We start from the raw sequence: 17,166 nt of genomic DNA, 5'->3' as shown, positions 1-17,166 counted from the left end.
TGGAAAGGAGACTTATGTTTTGTACTTTTGAGCTAGTATTAAGTGTTAATAACTCCTCATTAGTGGCTTTTAACCTGTTTCTCTTTAGTTCGGTTAAAAATTAATGTTATTTGTGCAACTGCCGTGAAGTCGTTTGACTTAAAACAACGTTTCTGTAGGCGTCTTAGTTTATTAGGATATCTAACTGGTATATATAGTGCGTAAGGTTTACTAAACCTGTACGTTTTAATTGGTGCGCAGAAGTCTAGACAAGAGTTAACGATCAAATAGAATTTGTCTGTAGCATCTATGGTCCTATTACATGAGAAAAATTCATCCCAGTCTGAGAGTGTGATCAGTGAGCGCAAGAGGTCCCATTTAGCATGCTTATAGTCTATATATTGGCAGGTTTTTGAATGAGTCAGTTATAAGAGGGATAGATAGGGAGAGCACAGGCTACTGTCTTATGGTCACTGCTTCCGAATTCATTGTATACTTGTACAGATAGTGGGATGACATCTCTACTAAATATTAGATCAAGTATATTATCACTACTTGTTGGGGTACAAACCCACTCTGACCAGCAGTACAGGTTAAGGATTAAAGAAAATTCATCATTAATTGACTGACAACTACCGGTACTTCAGTTAATCGCAGGATAATTGAAATCGTCAGTGATAACCTTAGCACTGAAGTTTAGGGCAGATGCATGTATAAATGCATTGATAATAAGATCATTCACATTATCCGAACTATCAGGAGCTCTGTATATGCATCCTAGGGGTAGACTATGATTCAGGTTATTGATTGATGTCCAGATCGACTCTGTTAAACTATTCAAGACTGTCTTCAACTTTGTTATTTGTTAGGGTATCCAAAGCAAATATAAGACAACCACTTTCTCGCTTAGTTTCTCTTTCACAGCGATAGAGTCGATAGTTCTGGATATTTAATTCTGAATCAGATACTGCTTGAGAGCACCGTGTTTCAGTGATGAGTGTGAAAGAAAGCCTGGTTAGAAAAGATAAGGTTCTCAAGGCTGAATTTTTGTTCAGAAGTGAACGTGCGTTAACAAGTAATAAGCCTTGAAAGGGAGTATGGAGTGTAAAAATCCGAGAGCATACCCATCGATGGTATGTGTTCTAGATTTGCCTGGACTATGGTTTAATGTGTTTCCCTGATCGTACAGGCTATAGCTTGAGCGAACTGTAGTGCTAGTGGTACAAGGGATTTCTGAAGGTCAAAAAATCATTATTTTGGTAAGGTGGATTAGTTTGTTGAAATTGTCTTGGTGGACAGTTAAAACAGGCGCCTGCTAGTTGGGGTTGCGTTGACGGTGCGTAACCTAGTATTCCATCTTTCCCATTGCGAAAGTGATGAGAAGGTTTATATCTTACAGGTTTAATATTTAGAAAGCTTGAGGGTAGCAATGGGGCACGTCGGTTCACTGTGGTCTGTGTAATATTAGGCATGCTTACACGAACCAACGGCATTGATGCGAAATTATTCATGCAAAATACCACTTTAAATCATGTTAAAAAAAGCTGAATTGGTCCACTCCCTACCGAGTAATCCTATTACAAGCAAACTAGACAATTGGCTAAAAACGAAGCCCACTCCATACCCTATCAAATCTAAAAACAAAAAAGAGAGTCCAAACAGCTTCGAAAAAAGGGAGACAGAAATTTGTATTGGAATACTGTTTTCAGCACTTTATTTTATAATTACACAATTACATACTTTCTTCTGAACTACCTTCATTTATACAGTTCCTTATCCACTCATACCCTGCTCACACTTATTTTTCTTTAACACATTAGTATGCTCTTACCTAATAAGTACTTCAGTAACAGACAAATAGACTAAATGGTTATACCTTAACTATTCCTCCATGAATATTGTGTGCTCTGCCTTTCGTCCTTCCTTTTTATTACACCTTTTTCAGCCCCCTGGAGATACCCCACCGAAAACAGATATGGCACGGGTGACTTCGTCCTACACCGTTATTAAAGCCTCAGATATTCCGGAGGGATATAAGGTCGAAGCTTCCAAAAGCCCCCACCTTCGCATGTATCTATTCTCGACCATCAACTGTATGTTGCAACGCTACCTCCATAAAGTGCGCCAAGTGTGATATTGACATGTTTCTTACGAAATCCATTTACATTCATATCTTATAAAATATCAACCCAGCTGAGAAATTTTCTACAGTGAAAATTGTATCTTCTGTAACAATTCGATCTTGCCTGTAAACCGGCATGCCTAATGTAACAAACTGTTATTTGAGAAAAAAATTATTATTATTATTATTATAATGGTTGTAGTGGCCGTCTTGAGCGACGTTTGAACGAAGTGTGCTCTTATAACCTCCCCTCCGATGAGTAGGGTGAAGCATGGTGTCAGGAAGTATATTTTTGTTCGGTAGGGCCATCGTAATATTTTTGGTATTAGGTCTGGAACCACAAGGTTTTGCATAGACTTTTTTCTTACCTGGTATAGAATTTTTAATCTTAACAGTGTTTTTAAGAGCATATTAGAAATAGGTATTTGGTCATGGGCCTCTAATGTTGGACTGGAAGATACCGAACTAGTGTCTCCATTAGATATACATTGGTCACCTGAGGTCACTACAGACATACGAGGCAAATTGGCACTCTTCTCTGGTAAATTGGTGTACTGGCTAACCTGAGATAGGTTAGCTGCATCCGTGGGTCCAACTGCATAAGCAACGGGATTTGTTGTGATCTCAACATCGTTGTCTTCGTATACGGTATGCTTTTGCGTAAGTCTTTGGTTGTTGGTCTTATCTGAGACTATACGAGAGTTTCTAAACTTCGCAAGCGCGAAGCTTATCCGTTCGGATTCTTTGAAGTGTTCAGCTAATAAATGGGAATCGAATTTAAATAGGATAGGATATGAACATTTCTGGTGCTTTTTATTAAGTCGGATACATTTGCATGGACTATCTTGAGGGTTGGCTGCTTTTAATATCGAATTCCTTACAGATTTAGTGGCGATTTCGTCAGGTATGTTATAGATATACATGTTATTCCGAGAGATTATTAGCTCAGTAGTTTCGCTAGTGATAAAATCGATAACAGGTTCTGCTTTGACATTATCTTCAAGTTCCGCAGAAACTACATCCTTTGACAATAGCAAATCAAGAGGTGATAGTGTCTTTAGTTCTTGCTTAAGATCATCATGCTTTGATAAAGAGCCCGCAAGTGACTCCACTTTGGAACGCATATCGCCTAACTGCTTATAGATAGTGTCTAATTCACTCTTAATATTATCGATACCTTTTGATCATGAGGCAGAACTCATTATTGAATTAGAGACTGAGTCATCCAGCAGCAGGGACGGTATAAGTCTACTCCCGACATTATCTGATTCAAAAAGAGTTGCAGAGCATGGGGTATAGTAATAACAGATTTGTTATTATCTGGAGAATTAGGGCTTTTCCGAGCTTGTGTTTTTTGTCGGTTGACCCATTTTGCCTTAAGGGTTAATTCTAATGCTATTAATGAGTTATGCTCTGGTATTCAACGATATATAAACACTTTATAATAGATACAATGTGATCGTAACGCAAGTTTAAATGTACTGTGTATATATGATGGAACGGTCTCGGGAATTGAGACGGCTATGTATACAATGACCCAGAACCCCTTGAGCTGGAAGACGACTAGCGTCAAGATCTACATTTGAATTTGTGACGTTGAGGCAACTATGTGGTCATCCGGAGTGCTAGTCATCGCTAATATTTCGTCTGATGTGAGGGCAACCTGGGTAAGTGGTGTGTCATCGAGCAGGACCGTGATCGTAGGCTGTATAAGTGCTGGTAAGAGTCAAACCACAATTCCTTAACTATTTCGGAATCGGCTCTTGTGAGTCCTGTTAAAGACTGCAGGCTCGTGAGGTGGTGGCTCGGTTTAGCATCATCCAGGGGGTGACGTGCTAATAATGTTCTCAATCAGTCCTCCCTCGATGGTAGGAAAAGTCTGAGAGTCACCTCTTTGAGGCGATCGTAGACGTCAAGTACATTAGGCTCGAGGACAACCTCACGGATAGCGGCTATGTGATCCCCAGATAAGATTTCCAGGGTGTAGGCGTGCTTTTGCCACTGGTTCATAATGTGGCGGACCTCGAACTTAGCCTCCGGTGCTGCGAACCAGACTTCTGGAACGTGGGGGATAAAATAAACAGGTCGGAAATTAATTACCCGTACATAGGGGTCTATTATATTAAAACACTATTCTTATCGCTATCCACCATTTCGAAAAGTTGTTGCAAGTGTAATATACATCAAAAGGTATCGATATGAGATATGCAACAAGTGTGGATAGATGAATAATAGACTCACCGTAGTTGGCTTCTTTGGGAGATTCATCGGCAGCGGAGGCATGTTCGAGGTTGTCGTTCACCAGCTGTGGGAATTTCGAGTCGCAGTTGACTATGATCACCGCTAAAAACCAACTACGTGCCAATTATCAGGTTAAATCCCTCAGCAGCATAAATATTAGAAGGACAGATGTAGGTTGTAGTTAGGATGAATTTGTTGGTGATCTCGTGGTATCAAATAATACCAAGATAGTGCCAAAGTTCACAGGCGAGACTACCGTGCCTATATGAGTAAGTTCAAGGCCACAAACAACGGAAGATTGTTTTTGGTACAATTAAACAAAAAGGTACAGTAAGACAATCACTGGTACAGTTGGTTATAATAATAAATGTCTACATTACACCAATCGTGTTCCCCTCAAAAAAGTGGATCACTACAATCTCTTCTGAGTAAAGGTGGGTGTAAACCAAGAGATATTCCATTCCTTCTGTAGAATGACATGATGTAAAACCGCCCTACGGATACATGAGAAATATTTGGTAGCTCTTTGAAAAAACTACTCCATATGCACTCAACAAAGCCTAGTGACAGAAGGATTCCAGTGTACTGTGATACACGAAATTGATGAATGTCAAATAACAGCTCACTTCGTTCATGATCGAACCAAATGTGACAATATGCACATAAATACGATTCGAAAATTCCTGTTCACTATTAGGAAGTAAATAATTGGAAGACGAATTATGTCATTGAAATGGGTTAATAATTAACTGGTTACTGTATGATAGTTTGATTAATTGACCGAAGATTACTTAAGTTCACCAATCAATTGCTTCTTTTCACTTGAACTGGAATGGTTCAGCATATGACTTTCAACATTAATGGAAGGATTCTGATTCTGAAGTCAACCTGTTCGACCAGTTATCTGTCTAAGTCAGGTAGAATGTAAGGACGAATATATATTTTTTAATTAAACACATGAACATTGGTACTAGGATGAATTAAATATATATGAGTCATGCTTGGTCATTCGATTTATCTATGTTATACAACTGCAAATAAGGAAAGTAAGGGAAACTGAACTTAGAGTGTGGTACGGTTTAGACGTGTAGAGGGCCTATGATGTCTGAGTAGGGTGCATATGTGTTCGTGCGTGCTAAATCAGTGGAAACGAAGCCCTCACCATGTAGTCTTACAAACATGTGTACTCTATCTTCCATAGGTATTTCAGAGGGGAGACAGTCCCGTATATTTGCACATTTTATGAGGAAGGCGTTTTCCTGAGTTCGTCCAGTGTATTTCTCCACTTTGACCCTTGATACTTTATCTCGAAAGTCTTATATATGTAGGTCTTGATTGAGAATTATATTATAGGTGGAGTAAGTAAGATTTTACTGCTAGCTAGTATTTCTCTAGAAGAATGTTTCAAGCATTTACACCAAATTTTGGAGCGATTTACTGATTATGGAGTGATTGTCAATCAGTCAAAATGCGTACTTGACGCAAAACACCAGGGGTTTCTGGGAAACAATACCAGTGAAAAAGGTATCAGACCACCTAGGGATAGAATTGAGGCCATCAAACATTTTCTCAAACCTGATTTAGTGAAAGGCCTTTGTTGTTCTTCAGAAATAGTTCATTTTTATCGACATTTTGTTTATCATTGTTTGGTGGAACGATACGGCAGGTTCATGAGAGAAATTCTGGCATTTTATTTACACATAAACTATTTTACACGTTTATTCCAAAGGACAGGTTCTGTAATATCCACAGATCAAAAGCCTTTGACTTATTCATGTAGAATTATGGTCCACTTCGTTACTAGTATTACTATTATAATAGACTTAATCCTAAAATTGTAGATTTGTGATGAGGTGATTACCTAATCTATAAGATCTTATATGGAAGTCCAGCATTGTTTACACTGACTGGTCTTATCGGAATCATCACCGATATATCATGGAGAACACATTTAGACTGGAGATAGAACAATATATTTAGCATGAATAAAAGAGTTGAATTACACAGAGTGAGCAGTATCAGTTCAGTTTCCCTTACTTTCCTTAATTGCAGTTGTGTAGTATAGACAAATCGAATGACCAAGTGTGACAGGGAATACATTGTACTTGGTATCTGTTTTTGCGAAATTGTTTAAGCTTCAATGGTTCCTTAAATTATGCCAGTCTTTATATTTCTTGGTACCATATGAAAGGTCAGTGCCCAAGGGCTACTAGAGGGGCATATTATTCCCAACTGCATTATATGTCCGAATTCGGACTTCGCATTAGCAATATAATTCAGGGGTCGGTAGTGAGCACGACATTTCAATAATTGACCTTCCGTGATAACACGTGGTGATTCTTAGTGCTATGTCGCATATTCATGATGAGTACGGTTTGCTATCTATTAATTTTGGTGGACAAGAGAAGTGGTATTTTGATCTGTAAGGCTGCTTAGTTTGATTCCATGTAGCTGGTAGTCCGGAAAAATGTCTTAGGCCTGTAGCTGTGTTCAGAATACTCAAGCTTTCTTCTGTTAAAATCGATTTACAAGCTATTTGAGCTTTGGAAATCTGCGCCCAAAATAGCACAATGAACATAGACTACAACCAACATCCAGTTAAGACAATTTCTAGTGCCAAGATCAGAAATATTTGACTGCTCTTCAAACGTTTTTGTTCGTTGCATTCAGCGAGTATTTACTATCCATACTTATCGATGGCTGACCTAGTGTTGCTGGATCATGCAGACTTCAGCTCCTGTGCCAGCTAAATAGTTAGAACCCGAAGTTCTATACACCACATAGAAGACGGATCAACAGAAACCGACGTCACTCCACCCTGATCTCCGCTTTTATTGACATGGAGGAATTCAAAAAAGTTTGCAGTTTGTCACGCGTTTTATTTGCTCAGATTCTGCGCTTGAGGTAATATCTATGAATAGGTCCTGCATCCATCAATATTTTGGAAAGTGTGCCCTGTTTGGACAGTTTAGGAGTCCTTGACTAGCTCCTTTTCGCTAACGCGTTGGTAATGAATGTATGTAATATTTCCATCTTCCTTGTAGTGGTAGTTATGCTAGCAGTATAGTGTGAACGCAACTTTACCACTTGTCCAGCCAAGGTGGAATTGCTAGGATTCGCTGTTGGATTTCGCCCATCAACAAGTGACCGTATACATGAAGTATAGCCTGACATTACTTCTAAAATTGTATTTACTATGAAATTACAATTCTGTTTAAGAGGACCATATAGGAGTGTTATATTTACTGAATAAAACCATATTAATCAAATTTAAGACCTTTAACTCATCTGATGTTATTATACGCTGATGATGTTAGAGTATGGAATCTGATATATCCTCCCAGTTTTCTTTTTACCAGATCAGGACAACTCAGAGAACATAGCAGACGGGTAGAAAAGTCAAGAATAAACACAATACTCGAATCATCAATTCTTGAAACCTGTTGCCCGAAGCAGTGGTGTCAGCACGTTCAATTGATCCGTTCTAAAGAAGACTAGACACTGACATAAGCTTATCAGAAAAGGACTAACATAGTCTGTAAGCCTTCTGTCCTTACTACACAAATCTGAATCTCATTCACTTACCTCACCAAGCTCATAAGTTTGATAAGTGTATTCAGATTCTGAAGAATTCGCATTGAAGTATGGAATGGCAAATCTGATGAAGAAGAAACTTCAAGATGTATGTACGTGAACCCGAAACTGTAGTTTCAGTGATAGAATAAGGGTCATGAGAACACAGAAGTAATACTACCCTTGAACAGACAACAAAATAATGTCTAAAAATAGTCAAAATTGTTTTTCAGCTCAAATTTTTGTTATGAAATAAGATTATCTATTTTAGATAACATTACTGAAATGCCCAAGAATTGGAAGTTGAAATTAATCATGGAGGTAGTTGATCTATATTCGAAATCTCCGCCATAGGATGAAGAGACAGCATAGAGAGGATTCGTCTTCTCGCAGCAAGAAGGCCCGTGCCCCTAGTATATCGGACGAAGAAGGTACTAACGGGTGCATCAACTCTCCGAAGAAGTACAAAAGTCCTCCTCGAAAGGCTTTGTTGAGACGTCCTTCACGTGAAGACAGATCAGTTGATAAATATGACCATCATGGTTCGAGACAAACATTCTTACTTCGACCTAATCCCGCAGCAAAGTTTGTCAGTAGCAACAATTCCAGCCGCTCATTTAACCCCCACAGGTAATTTATAAGTGATGTATCTAGTTTGCGTGAGTTGTTCCGAGTACTCAATCGTGTTAGTACCTGTTGCTAACACTTTGGATTTCGGTCATCATTGTTCATATTTCATGCCATTACGTATTTATGTGGTTCACTCATTTTGCAGTCGCTATTGTATCATTTATTTGTTATTACAATACCAATGTCACTCATATTCATCATGCATAGTACATAAGTTTTGTCCTAATTATGGGTTTAAATTTTTCTGTGGTGGATCATTTCTTAAGCAATTATGTCTTTTACTTATGACAATGGAGCAGATTTCCGTCTTGTAGCAGCTACAGTTATTTTTGTCGGAGTGATGGATATTAACGGTCCATACATTAAATGCATTTAAAATTGCTCAAATAACATGTTACTTCAATTCGTAATGGAGAGGAGCAAATTGCATTTCATATATATTAAATTGAGATATCGGAATGATATGTCCTCATCCACATTCAGGCTTTTTGATTCTAAAAATCGAGAAAATATTTCGGGCATTTAAATTGTCGTTAACTCGACCATGTTTGCTAAAATGCGTCCGCCTAAGTGTAGGCCACATTCGTCAGAAATGAAGCTTTTTGTCATATAAAATCTTTTAATTAAAATGAATCTATCAAGTTTTCTTAATGAGATTGTTCCAGCTGAACATATGATCATGAAAACCTACATTCTTATGCTATCACTCATATGAAATGCTTTTCCTGCATTTATCTCAACTAATCTGCACAGTTGTCCGAATCGACTTAAGGCATTTGCAATATCATTTGAAATTATTCAGTATCTAATGTCCACCTCGTATTGCTGGTCCAGTTTAGTTAACAAGTAATTTCATAGATAGTCGCAATTTTAGTGAAGAATAAATAAAATGTATCTCAGCAAAATAACGTGCACATGGTGTCCAGAAGTACTAAGATTATAACTGATTTTTTAAATGATCGACGAAAGTTCTGTAAGAAACATCAGAATTCAAAAGATGCACTTATAACATCTGGAGAATATTTTGGTTGTCCAGTTTCAGTAAGTTCATTTATGGTAATTTTGTAATTTGTTCAATACGCAGTTAATTCATACTCTTTGCTTGGAAACGAGTTATAAAAGCATTAAAGTGTCTAGTCAACTAACCTTTCACTTCCATTCGTTGCCACTATTAATCTGTATCTCATTCGCTGAACTAAACGCTTAGCACATCCATATGTCCCGCTGTGATGTTTTTGTTAGGACTCATCACAAGGTTGGTGGTAATGTTTCGTCAAACCACTTCAGTTTCATGAACCACCACTGGTCGTTTTCATGTGTTCACTTGTCGGAAATAACTTGTGTGATTGTCTACCCATTTTCGGTATGGTGGTCTGTTTTTTCATGGCTCGTGGCTGTAAAGGCCGTCATACCCGGAAGACAAGTCCATGATTGTGCACTGTGTAATTTTCATATGATGCTATCAGCTGCCTTTTTATTTTCAGATGAGTTTTAATGAATATAAGGATGACAGATAGGTACCTAAATGGTCACTTTTGCACTTAAAAGAGATGTTGTAAACTGTAGTTTTTACCAAGACAAAGTAAACTATTATTCCTATTAAATAGTCGAGTTACTAATAAGTTATAAATTAAGTTTTTAATATAATAGTGAGCTAAATATTGTTTCATTGTATATGCTTTGGAATAGTGATGAAACATCTAGTTTGTCCTTTATTAATCAGTACCACGAAGCATAAGGAGCATATCCAAGTTTGACGTAATCATTAAACATAAGAAAATGGAATTCACAATATTATCCCAAACACTTCAGTAGCACAATGATTTTATAAGAACTTTTGTTTAGATTTGAACGACCAGTTATGAAGGATGATAATAAGAAGTCATACTCCTAGGAATCTCCGCTACCGGAATTTTAGTTGACAGTGTGGTCACTCATCAAAGTCTGACTAACGCTTCCAATCTACTGAAACTCCAATCACTAGTTTTACAACTATTCCTTAAGTGATGCAGTGATTTGTGTGCTTTTTGAATGCCTTAACTTATCTGACTAGGTTATTTCAATAAATACAGTTCTGGAGGAGTTCCTCTTAGTGTTTAATTGTTTTGTGGGAATGTATTCGTTTGTGAAACAATTTAAATTAACAACTATGACTGACTGACAATATAGAACGTCAGGATCTCCGTTCTCAGAAGGGTGTTTCCTAGAAAATACCAATTGGTATGAAGTTATCTAGAGATTTTGTTGTACTGAGAATATAAAGGCAGATCTTCAAAATTATGTTACAACTATCATTTTGAAATGCTAAACTATTCGATCGGATGATTCAATTCGACATGACACTTTGAAACGCGAATAGTGCATGGAATGTACATTTCACCATTGTTTTAAAGTCAGTACTATTGGGGATTTCAAAAGTCAAACTTTACAAAATTGTCAGAAATAGGTAAAGTTAAAGTAAGTCAGTTTCCTTAACTAATGACCATTTCATTCTGAAAGATGAGATATTGTTCATTGATTTCTTGTTCGTTTCAGTTTAACATAACTTTTGGATGGTCTTATCTAACTTTTGCAGTTCTAACTATAACCATCGACTTACTATTTCTTTATCAGAGTTAGTTTCTGATATGTAACATTATTTTATGAATGTAGATCCTGCGACTGTAATCACCGTAAACCTTTCAGTTCAACTCCATGTAGCTTGACTAAGTTTTCCGTTTTATCAGTAGAAAGTGATACTGTTTAGTAAAGACCTTGTTATTGGATAAGTATGTTTATAAACATCACAAACTTCCTACTTTGTTCATCGAATTTTTTTTCAGTGAATGGCATTTTATACAAGTCACACTAAATTATTTTAAACTAAACGTTAAACCACTGAGTCACTAAGAAATATTGACAAGACTTGTCATTCAGTCGATTTCACACTTAGACTCATTATATATTTGCTTGATTTATTTTTTCATGCTATTTCAGTGAATACTCAAGTTCAAAGAAATCCTATGTGCCATCAAGTGATCGACTATCTAGTCATTCGTCAAAGTCATTGGTTAATTCTTCTGGTCGAGTCAATCCTATGTTGGCAGCAAGTCTTGCATCATCAGGAAAATTACCAAACCTTCCAATTCCTCTTGGGTCCAAACGGGGTTCATCTGCAACGGTTGCGGCCGTAGCCGCAGCTGCGATGAACGCAGCCGCAATGGCTGCAGCATTAGGTGCTGGGGGTGTAATATCGAGCAAACAAATGTCACACATAACCAAAGCACTAGCATCTGCTACTCGGACTGGCCGTGATCGCCATGATTCATCGTCACACAGACCTCCCCGGAGTTCCAGCGATAGGTATACAGGTGAAGATTCAAGAAGCAGTCGTCGAAAAACAACTAGTAAGGAAAAAGATATGCTTAGCATTTTCAATGCTCGTTACGCTCGTCCAGTAGAACATCGCAATCCCGAAGATGATCCTAATGCAACAAGAACATTATTTCTGGGTAATTTGCCACCAGATGTCGAGGAACCTGAACTGAGGAAGCTTTTCGAACGTTATGGTATAATTGAAGATATTGATATTAAGCGCCGTGAACTAGAAACTGGAGCAACCGCATTCGCTTTTGTTCGATATCTTAGTCTAGACATGGCACACCGTGCAAAAGTTAATTTATCTGGACAAATGATCGGTGAATACAGATTCAAAATTGGTTACGGAAAAGTTATTCCTACACGATGCCTATGGGTTGGTGGATTGGGTCCATGGACAAATTATCCTGAGTTCGCAACCCTTGTTAATAGTATCAGCGCACCTGAGAAAATCATCTGGCCGTCTGGTAAAAACTATGCCCATATTCTTTATTGTGATAGCGAGTCGGCTGCTATTGCAGCTGATCTTTTACGTGGATATCCGTTAGGAAAAAGTCATAAACGGATCCGAGTGGACTTTACTGATGAGTCACATATGTTTAGAGATCCTAATTGGAAACGGCTTAAAAGAAATTCGTCCACAGAATCAAGTCCCAGACATTACTCACCCAGAAGATCACTGACACCTCGAGCAAAACGTGAAGATTCTTTTTCAGACAATGCCTACTCTCGTAATAATCATTACTCAAAATATAAACGCGATCGAAAGACGTATGCTGATAGTGACCGGAGTCGTTCTGCTTCGTCAAGTCATAGGCGAGAATCTGGCCATAGATCTAGAAAAGCTACACATGAAAGGGCGCCTAAACGTAGTCTAAGAGATCACTCACTGAGTCCTGAGGCTGACTCGACGCGTTTTGTTTCGCGTTCTCCTTCGTCATCGAGATCTCGCAGATATTCATCTTCTTCCTCGAGATCACCTACATTAGAAACATCCACAAACGTAGAGCAGTTAGCATCTTGCCTTCCTTCGGCATGGGATGGGTCGTTTTATCTAAAGTCGAGCAGTTTTCAGTGCCAAATGCATATTTTGAGGGGTGACAGAAGCCTTGTCGATCAGTTCATGTATCAGGGATTCAATTCAGAAGCATCTGCGCATTCGAACGAAACTCGGCATGCAGGTAAAAAGTCGAACAAAGATAAACATACATCATTAGATGACATTGATTCTAGTGAATCTCAGGATGATGCACATGGTAGCGCTAAAAGTAGTTGTACAAACAAAGACCAGGTAGTTTGTTTACGTATTACTCAACGAATGAGACTAGATCCAGTGAAGTTAGATGACGTGAATCAGCGCATTCAGACAGCCGGTTCCTCTGGGTTTTGCATTCTTTTGGCTGTACCTCCACATTCGGTTTCATGCAGTGAAGTTGGAGATGGCGATAAGCAACCGCAAAGACCGCTTCGAAATTTAATTGGATATTTACGTGCAAAAGACTCCGCAGGAGTGGTTCTTTTAAATCCTGGTGGCCAAAACGCGAACGATTCTTCTTCCCCTTTAACTACAGAAACTACATCTGGGGTGCTGTATGCATTTCCACCCTGTGATTTTGCTTTGAATCTATTGCGTGAAAGCGCTCCTCAGCTAGAGAAAGATTATGGTAAAGATGATTACCTAGCTATAATACTAATTCGTGGGGCCGGAGTTGTGTAGACAATACCCAAAGAACCAAGCTTCCAAATGAACTGCTTCTGTTGGCAACAATGTTACTCGCTAATGCGCCCTTACTTTGTTTTCTGTGCGAAAAAACTAACGTTTTTTTTTACTAGTGTCAAGCTTCATTATGTTACACCTAAAAGAGCATTTACAAAAAAGACGTTTGTTTCTGTACTTGTTGTATTTCAGAAGAATCAGTGGAATTAATACATATAATATTCTTTAAACTTTGTTTTTTATTGTTCACCAAACGTGCTAGTGAAGTTGAGCCGCTTAATTTACAGTCTGAGAATTCTGAGTTGAGTGTTTGTTACCTCTTGGAAAGACAAAGAATTTCGTAGTTCAAGTCTGTTCGGTCTCTTCAGGACAAAACAATCCATAGAATGCTCCCTTAGCTTGTTTTAGCTGATCAAATGAACCAGACTCGACAATTTTACCTTTGGATAAGAACAAAATTTGGTCGACTTGTGTCGTTGAGAGTAATCTGTGGGTAACTAGTAAATATGTACAGTCCTGTGATAGTTCTGTTAATAAGTTTTGAATATACCGTTCGTTCTCTGGATCCATTGCGGAAGTAATTTCATCTAGAAGTAGCAATTTTGGTTTACGCACGAGGGCACGCGCTATTGCAATTCTTTGTCTCTGACCCGTAGAAATATGTGTACCTCGAGGACCAGCTAATGTGTTGTAACCCTGAAGAGGAAATTTTACAGTATATTTAATTAACCGAGACATTACAGAATTACAGTTATTCGTCTGTTTTAATACTAAGCTAAGTAATTAGAATTTCTTCACTTATGGATTCCTGACATTGGGCATCAGAATTTCGGGTCTCATTTATTTATTTTATATATATTTATCAACTTAGGGGTACTTCACTTTTAAGAGGGCCATGCGTTCGCATGCAACACATGATCGAGGTCAAAAGTCAGCGTTACAATTGACCAGTAAACCATTGAGAGCAGTAATTGGTTTTGTAAGATATCAAAGATTCGATCGACACGTGATGCTTTGTGACAAACAATGTTATCATTGAAACGATTAAACCTCTTGAATTATACCAGATAATAAGACAAAAGTAGATTACACACGATAAAATCAATTCACATCTTAGGTAGAATGGATAGTAACTTACTTGTGGTAGGGTCATAATAAATTCATGAATATTTGCACGTTGCGCAGCATCGGTTATCTCATCCATTGTTACAGGATGTGCATTGTTCCCATACGCGATGTTTTCCATAAGTGTAAGATTAAAAAGTTGTGGTTCTTGATTTACGACACAAATCTGCTCGCGAATCCACTTAGGTGAAATCATTCTTATATTAATATCGTTGAGAAATATCCCACTATTTGTGTTACTACTGTCAGTTTCGTAAAGGCGATGAATCAAACATAAAATACTAGTTTTACCAGATCCAGAAAGCCCCACAATAGCAGTATTTTGACGAGGTTGGAATGTCCACGAAAAGTCCTAGTAGGACGAAAAGTTTCATGTTAAGACGGTGGCTTTTTATATCAATAAAATGTAGATCTTAAGTTCTGTTTTTCTTTCGCATCTCAGATTCATCAATTATATCACCGCTTTCACTCGGTCCAGTTTCACGACAGAGAAATGTGTATCAAATGTCTGGAGGAAGTATGATCAGGACACACTAGTTCTCATTGAATAAGGTAGTCAAATTTCTCTACGAAGACAAGATTGTATAGTCAGGATAGTTCGAAAAGGACAGTTTAAAGAAATGCTCCTCTAACATGGTAGAGGATGACTGGTCAAGATTGCAGTGAAAAAAGTCGTTAATAGGTTTCTTGTTCAATGAGTAACTGCATTAAATAGGCTCGTGAGATGCGGAAATCATCGCGCCAGCTCTTAGTGACTTTCAATTAGTCACGAGGAAAAAGTAGTGAAAGAAAATGTAACCCTCTTCCAGATTGCTATATCGAACACGAAATAGTACACAACTAGTTAGGTTTTAGGTCAGAAAGGAACAGGAAAATAAAGTTGTGGCTCTGTAACGGTAAAGAGCCTTATTGCCGGAAACATCAACCAGAGTAGACGAGTAGTCTTTTTTAAATCTTACAAAGGTGTTGTGGATTGTTGTCTCCCGAATGGATAGTGCGACTCGTTTTATTTATTTGCGTCCAAGGTCTTGAGAGAATTTGTCAACGGGAGAATATAAAGCTTCTGAAGTGGTGTACTTAGCCTGATGACCAACAGCACGGAACGTAACCACAGAATAACATAGAGTATTAAGACAATAATAAACAAATAAATTAGAGTTGACTGACATGAGTTGGTTAACGAGAAAATGTATGTGAGCAGCAGTAATGGAGCAAAACACCAAAATAACATGCGTTTGAATTGAATATCCAATTAGTCCAACCTAATACAAATGAATATCGATTGACTTTAGAGGATTATTTCACAGTAAATGCTGAGTACCTATTGTTTCTTTTTTGATGTGTCAGACCTCATACTTGGGTAAGCGGTAGTAATATCTGTTTGATATCTTTATTGTAACTACATAACATCCAGTGGGCAGATACGGTATCGGCTGCATATTACAGGTGAGGATTCCTTAAACGCATTATAAAGAGATTGTAAAGAATTTGAATCCTACTAATTACATAGGGAACCATAAATCAATCTAACTTGTCACAGAAATACCAAACTAATACAAAATGAACTACAAAGGTAGGTATGGACTTGGTATTGTGTTACATCCCGAGATTTTTTTCATCGATCAGTAGTCTTCAGACTAATGAGAAGTTTTATTTTCAGGGTTTTCATAAAGCTCTCAATTAATCAAAGAGATTATAAATAGCTAGCAATTGCAAGAGTGCTGAACTTAAATCTGTTCACTATTTTATAGACAAAGTAGTAACGTATTATTCTTATCCATGTATCAATGGAAGTAAAAACAAAAACCAAACAAAAGGTATTAACTTTACAAGACAATAACGATATGCGTACATATCAAAAGGAAGCTGTATATTTAGTAGAGGGAACATACTTCAGTTACCTACCTAGTTCTACCACTTAATTTAACAGCTTAATTTATTCGTATAGCAGAAACACCAGTTATCAGAAGGTTTCAATGAGCAGAAATATCGAGTAAGGTTGTTTAGGAGCTAGGTCTATAGATCCTAGAACCTAGCGAATAATGATGGTACAAGTAAAGATTGCGGATATTCAGACTATTTAACCATTTGCAGTACCGGGTAAAACCCGTTAAAATTATAATTTTATCTTATAGAAATATACCACAGTTACCTTTAAAACCCAAGATGTTGGTCTAGATGGATATCTATATGATACTTGTCTGAATTCAATAGGAATATTGTTTATAGACTGATCAGGGCATAACCCTTCATCTACAGGGATTTTAGAATCTCTATCGAGAATTTTGAAAATTCGGTTAGTTGCCAATGAAGCATGCTTCATTTCGGGTCCCACATGTGATGTTCTACCAAGTGCTTGTGCAGCAAAACTGATAGCAGCAAAAACTCTAATGTAAAAAAGAAAAATGTATATGAGAACATC

At 37.7% G+C, this 17,166-nt stretch overlaps 2 protein-coding genes across 3 annotated transcripts in view; one reads left to right on the top strand and one right to left on the bottom strand.

Moving 5' to 3' along the window:
• Positions 1-8,270: 8,270 nt before the first annotated feature.
• Smp_027550.1 (putative RNA-binding protein) lies at positions 8,271-13,849 on the top strand (the record flags this gene model as incomplete). Of its 2 annotated transcripts, none has more annotated exons than XM_018796665.1 (2): positions 8,271-8,545; positions 11,522-13,849. In XM_018796665.1, 2 exons carry the CDS (start codon positions 8,271-8,273, stop codon positions 13,617-13,619), a joined length of 2,373 nt encoding a protein of 790 aa, XP_018651785.1. The 2 variants fall into 2 exon arrangements, with proteins under 2 accessions (XP_018651785.1, XP_018651784.1); XM_018796666.1 differs by lacking the exon at positions 8,271-8,545 and adding an exon at positions 10,324-11,002 and having other exon boundaries at positions 11,522-13,619.
• Positions 11,638-17,166, bottom strand: part of Smp_137080 (putative multidrug resistance protein 1, 2, 3 (p glycoprotein 1, 2, 3)) — a 70,064-nt gene continuing 64,535 nt past the window's right edge. The window contains exons 18-20 of the mRNA XM_018796663.1: positions 16,897-17,131; positions 14,758-15,096; positions 11,638-14,315 (exon numbers count right to left, since the gene is read on the bottom strand). Coding sequence (XP_018651783.1) covers positions 13,965-14,315; positions 14,758-15,096; positions 16,897-17,131 — 925 coding nt within the window. The 3' untranslated portion in view covers positions 11,638-13,964. The remainder of the gene's footprint in view (positions 14,316-14,757; positions 15,097-16,896; positions 17,132-17,166) is intronic.

The sequence above is a fragment of the Schistosoma mansoni genome, chromosome 4 (genome assembly GCF_000237925.1).
Source record: "Schistosoma mansoni strain Puerto Rico chromosome 4, complete genome".
In the NCBI taxonomy this organism is placed as follows: Eukaryota; Metazoa; Platyhelminthes; class Trematoda; order Strigeidida; family Schistosomatidae; genus Schistosoma; species Schistosoma mansoni.
This window is presented reverse-complemented; position numbering and strand designations above follow the sequence as displayed.